The 11802-nt window shown below is 36.4% G+C and overlaps 1 protein-coding gene across 5 annotated transcripts in view; it reads left to right on the plus strand.

Annotated features, from left to right (window-relative positions):
- Nucleotides 1-11802, plus strand: part of CNTLN (centlein) — a 191034-nt gene that overhangs the window by 113704 nt on the left and 65528 nt on the right. For all 5 annotated transcript variants that reach the window (XM_014952616.1, XM_014952619.1, XM_014952617.1 and 2 more), the window contains 2 exons: nt 5578-5627; nt 10535-10626. In XM_014952616.1, coding sequence (XP_014808102.1) covers nt 5578-5627; nt 10535-10626 — 142 coding nt within the window. The remainder of the gene's footprint in view (nt 1-5577; nt 5628-10534; nt 10627-11802) is intronic.

Raw genomic sequence — 11802 nt, forward strand, 5'->3', positions numbered from 1 at the left:
TCAGAGATTAGAAAAAGTGAAAGAAACCAAGAAACCAACTATGTGTTAATATATGCTGCTACAAAGAGCATAAATCTTGGGAAATGAGAACATCCTCTTTGCAAGAAGGAATCTAATCTCAGATGAGACAATGAATGAGATGAGACGTGCTGTTTAGCTGATGTGACAATGGCCTCTTGCACTAAGAATGCTCCTGCAGTAAGGGAACTCTTTTTGAGGATAAGAGGAAGTGGGTCTTGGTAGTGGGAGGTCATCACAAAAGTTAAGGAAAGCTGTTTTTTGCTGTCAACAGGACTTCATTGGCCTATTCAGTGACAGAATGAGGAAATAATAAACAAGTACTTCTGTGCTAGCAGCCCAAAAACTAAGATGTTGAGCTAGGCTACGTGGCATCAGATGACAGTCCTGACACACTAGGCATCTCAATGACCTGGAATAGAGGGAGTTATCTGTGAGGTGCAGTGTTGCTCAGGTACTACCTTTGCAAGAATGACAGAGTAGGATGACCTGGTGAGAGAGCAGTGCCGTATGAAACGGATTATTTAAGTCTAATGTTGGACAGCTATTACAGAAAAAGGGACCACTGTGTAATGCTTTTGCATAGAATTCCTATATTTCAATAATAAAGAAGTAGCAGTGAGATTGTACTGCTGATCCTTTCATCAAGATGCTGACAGTGATGCAGAAATGTGAAGCGAGATTTGATGAGTTGTGAAGGAGAGACTGTAATCATGAAAGGTTTCAACTATCCACGTGGAGCCTGCATCACTATCTTGCCAAGGCAAGATGGGGAGTTACAAGTTTTGCATAGGATAAGTAGCTTTTTTAGAACAATCAGTCTGAGAAACCAAAAGGAAAAATACTGTTCAGGTTTTCACAGAACTTAGTTCAGAAAGCATTAGAAACAAAGCCTCTCTGTAATAGTTACCTCAGTGCAATGTGAAGCACAGAATTCTGTAGCTTGGAAGGAGCCTCTGGAAGCTGTCTCATCCGAGCTGCTGCTCAGCGCAGTGGTAGTTTTGACAAAGGATCGAGGAGTTGAAGCCCAAGGATGCAGATGTCAGAACCTTTCTGGGTAAATCTTTCAGGGTCTGACCAGCCTAATGAGCAATTTCTTTTTATATCTAGATGGAATTTGTTGTATTCTAACTTGTGTCCATTGGCTTTCATACTGTCTACTGTGCTCCTCTAGGAAAAGTCAAACTCCATCTTTTCAACACCCTTGCATTAAGTAGATAAAAGTAAAATCTTCCCTTCTCCTAGGGCTGCATAATCCCACATCTTTCACCCTGTCATCGTAAATCATGTGCCGAACCCCTGACCATTGTGGTACCCCTTGCTAGATTAAATCTAGTAGGTCAGTGTCTTTCCTGGAGAAGCCCCAAACTAGATGCAGCACACATGCAGTCTCAGAGAAGCACGAATTTTGTAGACCAACTGACTATACTGTTGCCTATACAGCTAGTAAGTTGTTAGCTTTCACACAAAGGCATGTCACTACCTAACATCCCACTTGTTGCTCAAGACTCCACTTTTTCTGCAAAGCTGCTCTCTAGCAGCTAGAGTTGGTCTTCTAGAATGCCCTGTTGCAAGGTGTTATTCTGGCAGGACTTTGCCTCTGGTGAACTTCATGAAGTTCCCATCAGCCCATTTTTTCTGCCTATGAGGTCTCTCTGAAGAGCGGTCCAGCCCTCTAGGGAGTGCATGAGTTTCTCCCCTCAGTTTAATATCATCTGTGAACTTGCTAAGAGGCACTCTAAGCCATCTTTGATGTTGTTAATAAAGACATTAAGCAGTGCTGGCTCTTGTATGGATCCCTGAGGGACACTTTTAATAGCTAGCTGCCAGTTGGACTCCACAGATCATCACCCTTTGAGTCTAACAGTCCAGCCATGTTCCCAGCCACCTTATCTACTTTTCAGTTCAGATCTCAACTATTTGGCAGTAAGGAGGTCAGAGATTGTCTCAAATGCCTTGACAAACTCAAGGTATATGCCACTGCCTGCTCTCTTATTCATACAGGCTGACATTTCATACAGTTATTGCCATCTTGCAGAGCCAATCAGGCTGGTAAAGCAAAATTTTTCCTTGATAAGTTCATGCTAGCTGTTTCCAATTACCTTCTTGTCCGTAGTTGGCTCAACATGATTTCCAGGATAATTTGCTCCGTAACTTTTCTAGGAAAAGAGGTGAGGTCTATATTCCCTCACGTCATCCATTATGAAGATGGGTTCATGTGATATTTGGCTATTTTTCTTTTTTTTTTTTTTTTTTTTTAGTTATATTTGAATATTAGCAGAAGAGAGTGGACCAAAATAATTGGCCTCGGGGTATTGACTCTCCAGAAAGGGAACAATGTAAAAATGAAACAACTACCCCAAAAGCATCCACCCCCACCCCAGACACTAGAGCAAGTGTTACAGAAAGCCTGTGGACAGTTGGAGACTGTTAAGAAAGGTAGTGTAGCTAAAACCCAGTTGAAGTAGTGCTACAATTTAAAAAATGAAATTGGAAAAAAAATCAAATCAACCCTCACCACAAAAAAAAGTCTTAAGCTCTCTGTAAAGACTCGGGAAATTTTTGTGGCCCTCACAGAGAAAAGATCAGCATTTAAAACTTAAGCCTGCACTGGTGAGAACAAGTAGGCCAATTAACAATGGCAAGACAAATGCAGGTGGAAAGTTGAGAAGGCTTGAAAGCTCTTGAAGAGTGGTTTTCAAAGATGCTTAAGCTGCAACAGTAATATTTTGCTTAAATAAAGTGCAAAAGAAGCCAATTAGGAAATTTGTAGGTTTGCTTAATGATAATAGTGTAAAAGGATGCATGAGGTTTACAAGGCCATAAAGGAACAGCTCAGTGAACCTTTGTGTCAGTCTTTCCTACTGAAGATGCTAAGAGATGCCATCAACTCATGTACTCTTTATAGCCGATAGATCAAAGGTTTTAGATCTGTTTGAAATAACTGTAAAGCAGTTACGAGGTCAAGTAGACAAGTTTTTTGTTAATATTTTGTTGTTAATACCTTCACAGCCCGAGGGGTGTGAAGAGACTGAAGTATGAAATTACTGAACTGTGACCTCACTGTAAACAGCCACGGTGCCAGTTGGCTGGCAGGTTGCCACTGTAACTCCCATCTGCGAGATGGAGGGAGCTGCAGACCAGTGAGCCTGACTGCTTCCACACTTGGGAAGACGACAGTCTGTCTTGAGGAAAAAGAGGGGGGAAAAAAGAGAAAAAAAAAACAAACACAACAGACAGAACGGTGAGGGAGAGAGATCGCTGAACACAGATCAACACAGTTTTGTTGGAGAAGCATCGGTGTGGCTCCTGCAGACGGAAATCCTGCTTCATTAACCTGCTGGAATTGCAGAAGGGTGACAGTAACCATGTGGATAAATCTGACCTGTATTTTCCAATTGCCTTTGACAAGACTCCACATGAAAGGTTATAAAGAGCTTCCATTCCTGCGGGATTGGAGGAAAGGTCCTTTTAGCAACAGGGAGCCAGTTAAAGCAGATGAAACAAAAGGTGGTGCTTACGTGATGCTTTCAGGATGGAAAGTTGGAATCAGACTGCTGATACTATTAGGCTTGTGCTGTCTCCTCAGTAGCGTCTGCTTTTGCCCCTGCTGGAGACAGAGCACTGGTGATGGATGGACCCAGGTCTGGTCTAACACAGTTGGGCATTTCTAGCATTCATGCAAGCCAGTCATTGACTTGTATGGGTTGGATCAGGTATTACACATTGTAATTTCTTGTCTAGGCTTGCCTGAAATATTTCCAGCTTAGTTATATCATAACTTCATTTGTGACTACTTCACAGACAAAAGAACTTATTTGGAAGTGTTTCAGATATTCAGACTATAAGCCTACCCTTCTATATATTTCATATCATTCATTTACTTCTGCATGTCTTTCATCACCCTAAAAAAGCCTTTATGTAAAAGTTAACTCTTTTTAAAAATCTTGTACAATTATTGTTGTATGCTTGTCACTTAGTGTGTAGGGAGGCAGTATGAATGTGTATATATATATATATGTGTGTGTGTGTGCACAAATGTGTGTTCATTCAAATAATGTTTTTCAAGCTGAAAAATAGCATGTTCAGAAGATAGAAGTTCAAGAAGGAAGGATTCTAAAATATCCTTAATTCACTCCTAATTACTAATTCACACTAATTACATGCACTTGTATGCATGCAATGTTGAATGCAGTCTTTAGCTGCGTAAACAGATAAAGTTTTTTCAAGGAAGCATTTTGCCATTCAGTGCAAAAAGTGAACATGCTATGAGGAGTTTGGCCAGCGTGGAGGTAAAGGCCAGTGTGGTCTGTGGTACAGAAATTGATGGTGACTGAGGCGTGGAGAATGAAAGAGCAAAGAAAGTGAACCTTGGGAAGGCAGCTGAGCGATCCTGAAAAATAGTTGGAGTCTTACATGTCATGCAAAGCAAGTTACTTTAACTTTTTATGTTTCTCATTTCCTTTGTACTTCATGTGAGACTGTGGGATGTCAATTGCAATGTGTAGAGTTACAGCTGAGTCGGAGATATGTTAAACATATAATGTGCTTTAAAATACTGTATATACTGAAAGACCATTTTTCTAATACACTTTCCTTAAGTTAGCAAATATTTTGGCAGTTGGCAAATAAATTTGAAGCAGTTAGGTGCTGCTGTTTAAAGTACAGCAGAAGAGATTGTGAGGAAATTATCAATGCAATGTTCAGAACAGAGCTAGAGTAATATGTTTACATAGGATATGAGGTTATATATTAAGCAAAATCTGCGTATTAACTGACTGCCCTCTGTTCCATGTGGTCTAGGATTCTGGGCTAAAATAGGTGAGGATCTTATTGCTAAAATAGTGCACAACTAGACAATGAAAGATTGTGTCAGAAAACAGAAGTATAAATGAACCATTTAAATTAATGTCTTTCATTCTAGCATTTCCCAATCTGACTTTGAAACTTTAGTATTGGTATCCCGGCAACTTTATTTGTATATAATTTTAATAAAATGAAAAACAGTAATTCAGTTATCTTCTTGTATAGACCTTAGCTGGTTGATATTACAGAATAAACTATAGTAGTAATATAGTAATAAATCAGGGACATAAAAGGGGAGGAGAGATTTTGTTAATAAGTTTCTCAAATAGTCACTGGGAAAACAGGAATGATAAGACATATCTGCACAAAGGTTGGCTGGTCGTTTCCCCTGAAACTGAATACTTATTCCCCTCTTAACAGGATTCCACCTCCTAATGGTTTGCTTTTCATTCCAGGTGTTTTCGTACTAAAAAGAACCATCTGAAATTGTGTGTGTTACAATCAACATTAGATCTGAATTTTGTAAATTCAGGTTTATGAATTTTAATCGACTGTTGTACAAATAACATGTTGTACAAATGACAAATATTTGAAGTATGCTAAGTGCTGTCAAATTAGAACTAATTCCTGGATGTTGACAATTTTTTTCCTACTAAGGTATTGATATGTTTTTTTGGTTTAATTTCTTAATGTTTTTAGTGGCATCTATGTGATTGTTCTGTGCTTCTTAATTTTTTATTTCCTCTTTTGTAGACTGAATCTTGAAGAAGAATTGGATCAGATGAAAGTACACCGATCTGTAGGTAGGTTCACAATACTATGTTTACAACAAAAAAGAGAAGGTATATTATTTTATATGTGTTATTAATTTTAAGGCTATTTTCTTTCCAAAGGTTGATTTCTTTTTATTGAATGTGTATTTTATAAGCATAAGGCCATACATGTTCTTATTTCAAAGTATATTTACCCTTAAGTTCTCCACATGCCTATTAAATCAATGGCAATTTTTACACATAGATATACACTAATACATGTTTGCAATTTATGTGTATATCCTACATTAAAAAAAAATGTTTAAAATATCTATGTATAAGTGTATAAATATGCATGTGTAAAATCTAAAACATGTTTATATGTTTACGAAGCTTTCTCCAGAATCTGAAATTTTTTTGCAGTATTGAAATATAGTGATACAGAAATTTCATTCTTATTCAGAATTCTTTTTTTACTACTACCAAAATATGTGAATTTGAAAGTAAATCAAAATGGTGTAATTCTTAACAGAATTAATCATTAATATCTTATACTTTACAATCTTTGCAGTAGTTGATGATTCTGTGAAGATGGGTCTTTGTCAGTCAGATAGGTGGCACGTTACCATTGCTCACCATCATTCCTCTGATTCTTTATATTATTTGCCGTTCCTTAGTGGTCTGGGCAAAGTATTCAAGAGTGCATAGGTACAGTCCAGCTGGATGTCACATCTATGGTGAATTCTTTATGCACTGTATTGTGCAAGGAAGGGAGTATGAGATTTGAAGAAGTACTCTGCATGTGACTAGCAATAAAGCCTTATCATTCTTTATCCCAATTTTCTGCTATTGGCAGTTTTCTTTTTTTTCTTTTTTTGTGATAATGTTGGCCACTTGAAGGAAAAAATTAAAGAAAAAAATTCCCTTTTTTTTTTTTTTTGGTGTAGTATCTATAAACTAAGTGGGAATATCCAGCTACTGAAGACTGAGTTAATGTTTTCTTATCTGTTACTTTCATAGCCCCAGACAGAGCTGAAAGGAACTAGCGAAGGTTTCAAATACTGACTTTAAAAATCCCTTCTTTGTTTTTGCCAATTTAGTCAGTCTTTGCACGGAGAGTAGTGGAAAGGCAACCAGCAGTGAGAAGGAGTTGAGGGCCTGCTGAGCAATAACCATGCATTTCCACAAAACAGTCAGACCCCTGAAACTGCCAATTCTTGACATGTTTAGTGCTTTAACAATTAGTCTTTTATTCCTTCTTTTTTCATTATCTTTCAGATTAAAACATTCTTTTTTAAAAAGTGTGTGGGTGGATGCACGCTTCTGGTATGGTTATTAGTACGATGATTGTTGTTGATGGTTCTTTTGAGACTGAGAAAAGGGGTTAAACTACTAATGAAGTGTGTTTGTTAGGTAAATTTTAGTTACCTTTTCCAGCATTTGTTGTTATTGGTATCATTTAGATGAACAGGAAATTTCTTATAAAATACAAAATCAAATCCAAAGATATCTGTTCAGCAACACTTTTTGTTAGCACATAAAATGAGCTGACTCCAGCTATTTCCAAACTTACCAGTTGAAGTTTAAAAAAGTAGTTGCTCATCCACTCCATAAAAAATAAATTCCTTGTTGTTCCCCTCGCAAACACTAGGGTATTGTAGGATGGTGGACACTTTTATCAATTGGTTGACATTTTCTAGAAGACTCCATCATAACGACAGAAATTGTATGTCCATCATTGAGCATAAATGAAAATACATGAGCAATACTTGCCCACACGCTAAAGTGCCTATGCCCTCTGCCCTAAAATTGGGTATTAAATGTCTTCCTCTTCCCAAATAAAGTACAGCCCCTTGAGTCAAAACTTGATGCAATCTAAATACACTTTGTTCACAGTCTTAGTAAGTATGTTTTCTTTTCTAAAAGGAAACCTGACAAGAATTTACTTAGCGTATTAATAATGTCAGAATTCACTTTCATCTTATCAGGTACCTGTTTCCATCAAGCATTCTAACATCAAGGGATAAATTCTGAAAAAAAGTGGCTGAGCTTCCCTGGATGAAAATAGAGGCTCTATCCTCTTGCTTGCTTAGATACCAGTTGTGTTTGTCAGGAGGAAGTATTGGACAGCTTTCTGCTCTTCTATATCATTTTTCAAACCCTCCTAGTCAAAGATGAAGTGGGTCAGGGGAAAAGGAAATTCTGCTCCTGCCATTCCCAATTTCTTTACATTCTGATTCAGTTGTCCAAGGTCTCTCTTTCACCATTGCCAGTTATTTGGCAGTAGTCATCAAATACAAATCCACTATTCATGCTATTCATAGCATTACTTGTGTATGAATGTAAAGAATGTGTTGACTCATGCCATTTCTTCCAGAAGCAGGAAAGTGGGTCTGTCTAATCCTATTCAGAAAAATAGCAAGTGCCTTATTAAAAGAAGGTAAACTGTTGGCCTCCCATGTCTTCAAGGAAGCAGTTTGAAGGCTTCTTTCGTTGACAGTCCTTATGAATCCACCATGTCCCCAGCTCAGGTGTGAGAATGGTATTCCCTTCTTCTGGTCTTCACAGTGCCTTTTTCCCACTGGCTGTTTTAGACTTAGCATATCTTTAGGAGCTTGGGTGGCAACCACTGCCATCAGCAACACAGTGGCTTTCTGCAACATGGCACCTCCTGTCTGTTAGGGGAATCCTTCACCTGGTGCATACCAGAGGCAAAAATCTTACTCTTTTGATGGTTCATGTAGGTACCCTATGAGTGACTAATACACAGCTCTGGGTTGTTTTTTTTTGAAACTGATTGTTTTCTTCTCTCTGTAAGAAGGTTGTCTTCAAATATTAGTAGTGACCTGTAGTGTCATAGCTCAAGTACCATCTTGGTGGCAGTTTTGAACTAACTCGTCATCAAATTTGGTGACTATTAATTAGGAATTAAGTGTTTTCTCAGCCAGACATTAAGTATAATTCTCTAAGACCATGGTAATTGGATGACTGAAGATAGTGGGGTTTATGACTTGTGGGTCTGTTCATTGAGGGAGAACTTGTTTTTTTTATGTAGGAGTATAATGGGTAGAGCATATGTCTTGCTGAGTAGACTGATATGATGAATCTTTCTGCTATCATAGACAGACAGACAGTTATAGGCAACGCTGTTTCATTGCCTCCCTAACCAATTCCTGTGAACAATTACATAACAATTAGAAGGGAGGAAGGGAGAAGGGGGCTGAACAGGCCATTTATTTTCTGCTCAATAGAAAGGGTTATGCATCAATGACCTTTGGCCGGTCTTTAAATTATGTTGCTTGTGACTTCTGTGATGATACTGAACAAATATGGTCTTTTCGATCTATTTTGAAGTAGTATTCTTCATTCTTTGCATAGAACATGTTTATTTATAGATAGAGTTTTAAATTGTATTTTAATACATCCACATAAACATAACACCTTGTGTGCTTTGATCAGTTTCTTTGACTATGGGAAATCATTTTCCTTTTCAGTGGAGTACAGTAAATGCTGATATAAAAGCTACAGCAGACATTCAAATGAGTGCATATTTAGAAAAAGATGAAAAGCATGTTCATATTATCTTTGTGTGTTACTTAAAGAATGTTGTAAATGTATGCAGTACCACTGTGCTGGGGGACTGTAGTCTGAAATAACATGGGAACTAACATATTAATATCAAGGTAAAGGTACATATTCCCCAGATGCATAGTTTTACCTTTTTCAGCTTTTATTATCTTTAGAATAGTGTTCCATTTATTTCATGAATACAGAAGTATTAATTGGCCATGACATGTTCCAAAGACAAAAGAAAGGTCTAATTCACTCTAACAAACTTGTTAGTCACTGTTTATATCAAGAGGATTGTGAATCTACAGAGAGTAACACTGTTTTCTTCTACACTTGCTTTGTTTATAAATCAAAAGTTTTTAAGTGACCTGCAGTGTCTGCTTGTAGTTTGAAATGATACTTCTAAAGCAGACCTCCACGACGTAGCACAGATATTTATCCCTTAAGATTAGTCCTTCAAGTTAATTTGGGGGCAAGAAGGGCAAGAAAAGAAATGTGAATATTGCGGTATTTTTACAGTGTTGAGATTTTTTGTTCTTTAATGTAATATTTCATATTCTAAGAAAAAGTCCTTGTGAGATGTGTAATTATTCATTTCTGTGAGCAGTGGGCAATTTGTGAATGCTAAGGCCTTGGTTCAACTCTAAACAGAATGTCTTTTACTTCTGACTTACCGTACGAATTATCACTTCTAAACTTTTTTTTAGCATTTTTCTCTATGAACAGATCTTATTTTTAACTTGACTATTTTTGTGGGATTTTTAGTACCTAGAGCTGTCTCTGAGAGTGATGCTTAGTTATATTCACTCTCATTAGTTGTATCAATTTCTAATTGTTATGAATTCACAGTATTACAATGGAATGATTTGTGTGATTTATCTGGTGAAGTACATGATCTTTCACTTAAAAAAAAGGGGTTTAAAGTTTTCATCCATCCTAATTCTGTTACTGTTTGCTTTGTTCACCAATCACTCTGATCCTCCTAGCAGGGGACAAGACCTAGAGAACAAAACTGGTAGTGACTGTGTAGATAAAAAGGCAATGATTTCTGCTTTTAAGGCATAGAGGGAATAGTCTATAAAAGAATAAAAATCAGAATGAAAGTACCACGTCTTTAACCTGCGGATCTATTGTACCTTTGAAAAGCTTGTACTCTGAAAAAAACATACTGTGATGCTACAAAGATTCATAATTACGTGACAGAACAGAGGTCACTCTTTAGAAACTGACCAAAAGGCTCGTCAAGAAAATAGACCACATTATAAATAATTGCAGAAGTAAAGAATGCCTGTTCTTAAAATATCTAGGTATTGTTTTAGGAAAATATTAGATGTCACAATGTATTTTATTTATTCTCTGATATAGATGTATTATTTATTTTCTGATAGAACCACTTTTTAAATTTAGTGAGGATGACGGTGACAAGAACAGTACTCCAAAGAAGAATATGAAAGAAGTTTCACATCAGACATTACAGAAGGTAAGATATCAATCCCAGCAAACGGACCTTAATTTTAATATAAGAATATGGGATATAGATATGTCTCAATACTCATCAGTTTAGGGCATGATTTTCCTCTCCTAATTAAAAAATACAGATTTCCAAATTTGTGTCAGAAATTAATTCTACTGAACTGTTAATGTCAGAGAAATGGAAAAGAATGCTTAGAGGTATAATGTTAAAAACCGACAAATTATCTAAATTGGAAGTAACATATGTTTAGCATTTTACCACTTTTAAGTTCAGAAACCTTCATTTCTTTTGCTGAGTATTTAACCTTACATGATATAAGGTGTTAATCTCCGTAGGGCTCTTGCTACAGAATAAAATTGATGCATAATAGTGATAAATCCACCTTTTGTTATATTTAAATTTTAGCACAACATTGCATATGCAAATATTTTTACATATGTGGGTTTATCACTCTCTTCACAAGATAGTGCTGTATACATTTAGTGTTCTTTGGCTTAGCAAATATGATGAGTATTTAATCTTTACTGCTCAACATTCTACATGTTTCACCTCATACAGTAACAAGATGTTCTTAACTAGTTGCTATTTGTATTGATATTTGTAATATACACAAGTAGTTTAGTATGTTAACAGGTGTTCACTTAAGAGGGCTCACTTGTATTTTACCATATGTTTTGTTTGCTGCAAAGACAAGACATCCTTCAAACAGTATCATGCTTTTTGTTTGTCATTTTGCAAAACAATATTTGTTTAATTACTTATAAATCTTTAAAAACATGCTTAAATTGAATAAACAAAAATCTATAACTTTGAATGTCAGTTCGAGTATGTCTATTTATTTTTTATTTGTGAATTAACTTGTAGGAAGTATGGTAATTTACAGCAGATGATGTGATTGCATATACTTGTAACACTTGCCATATGGTCAGGCAATGAAGGCTGTCATCTCGTTATTACTGAATGACAAACATCATGTTAAAATAATAACACACAGAATAGGAAGTGCTCACATTCATTTATCTTAAGGTAGAGTGAATAATTGAAATAATATGAATGCTACCATCTGAAATGTCACACAGTTTATGCTTGCTTATCATCTACATTTCAGAACTATAATTTTGTTTGCCAGGTACTACATAATTTTTATCTCTATGGATATACAGAGTTATGATGATACCTTAG

This window comes from Calidris pugnax, unplaced genomic scaffold (assembly GCF_001431845.1).
Source record: "Calidris pugnax isolate Ruff unplaced genomic scaffold, ASM143184v1 scaffold208, whole genome shotgun sequence".
Lineage (NCBI taxonomy): Eukaryota > Metazoa > Chordata > Aves > Charadriiformes > Scolopacidae > Calidris > Calidris pugnax.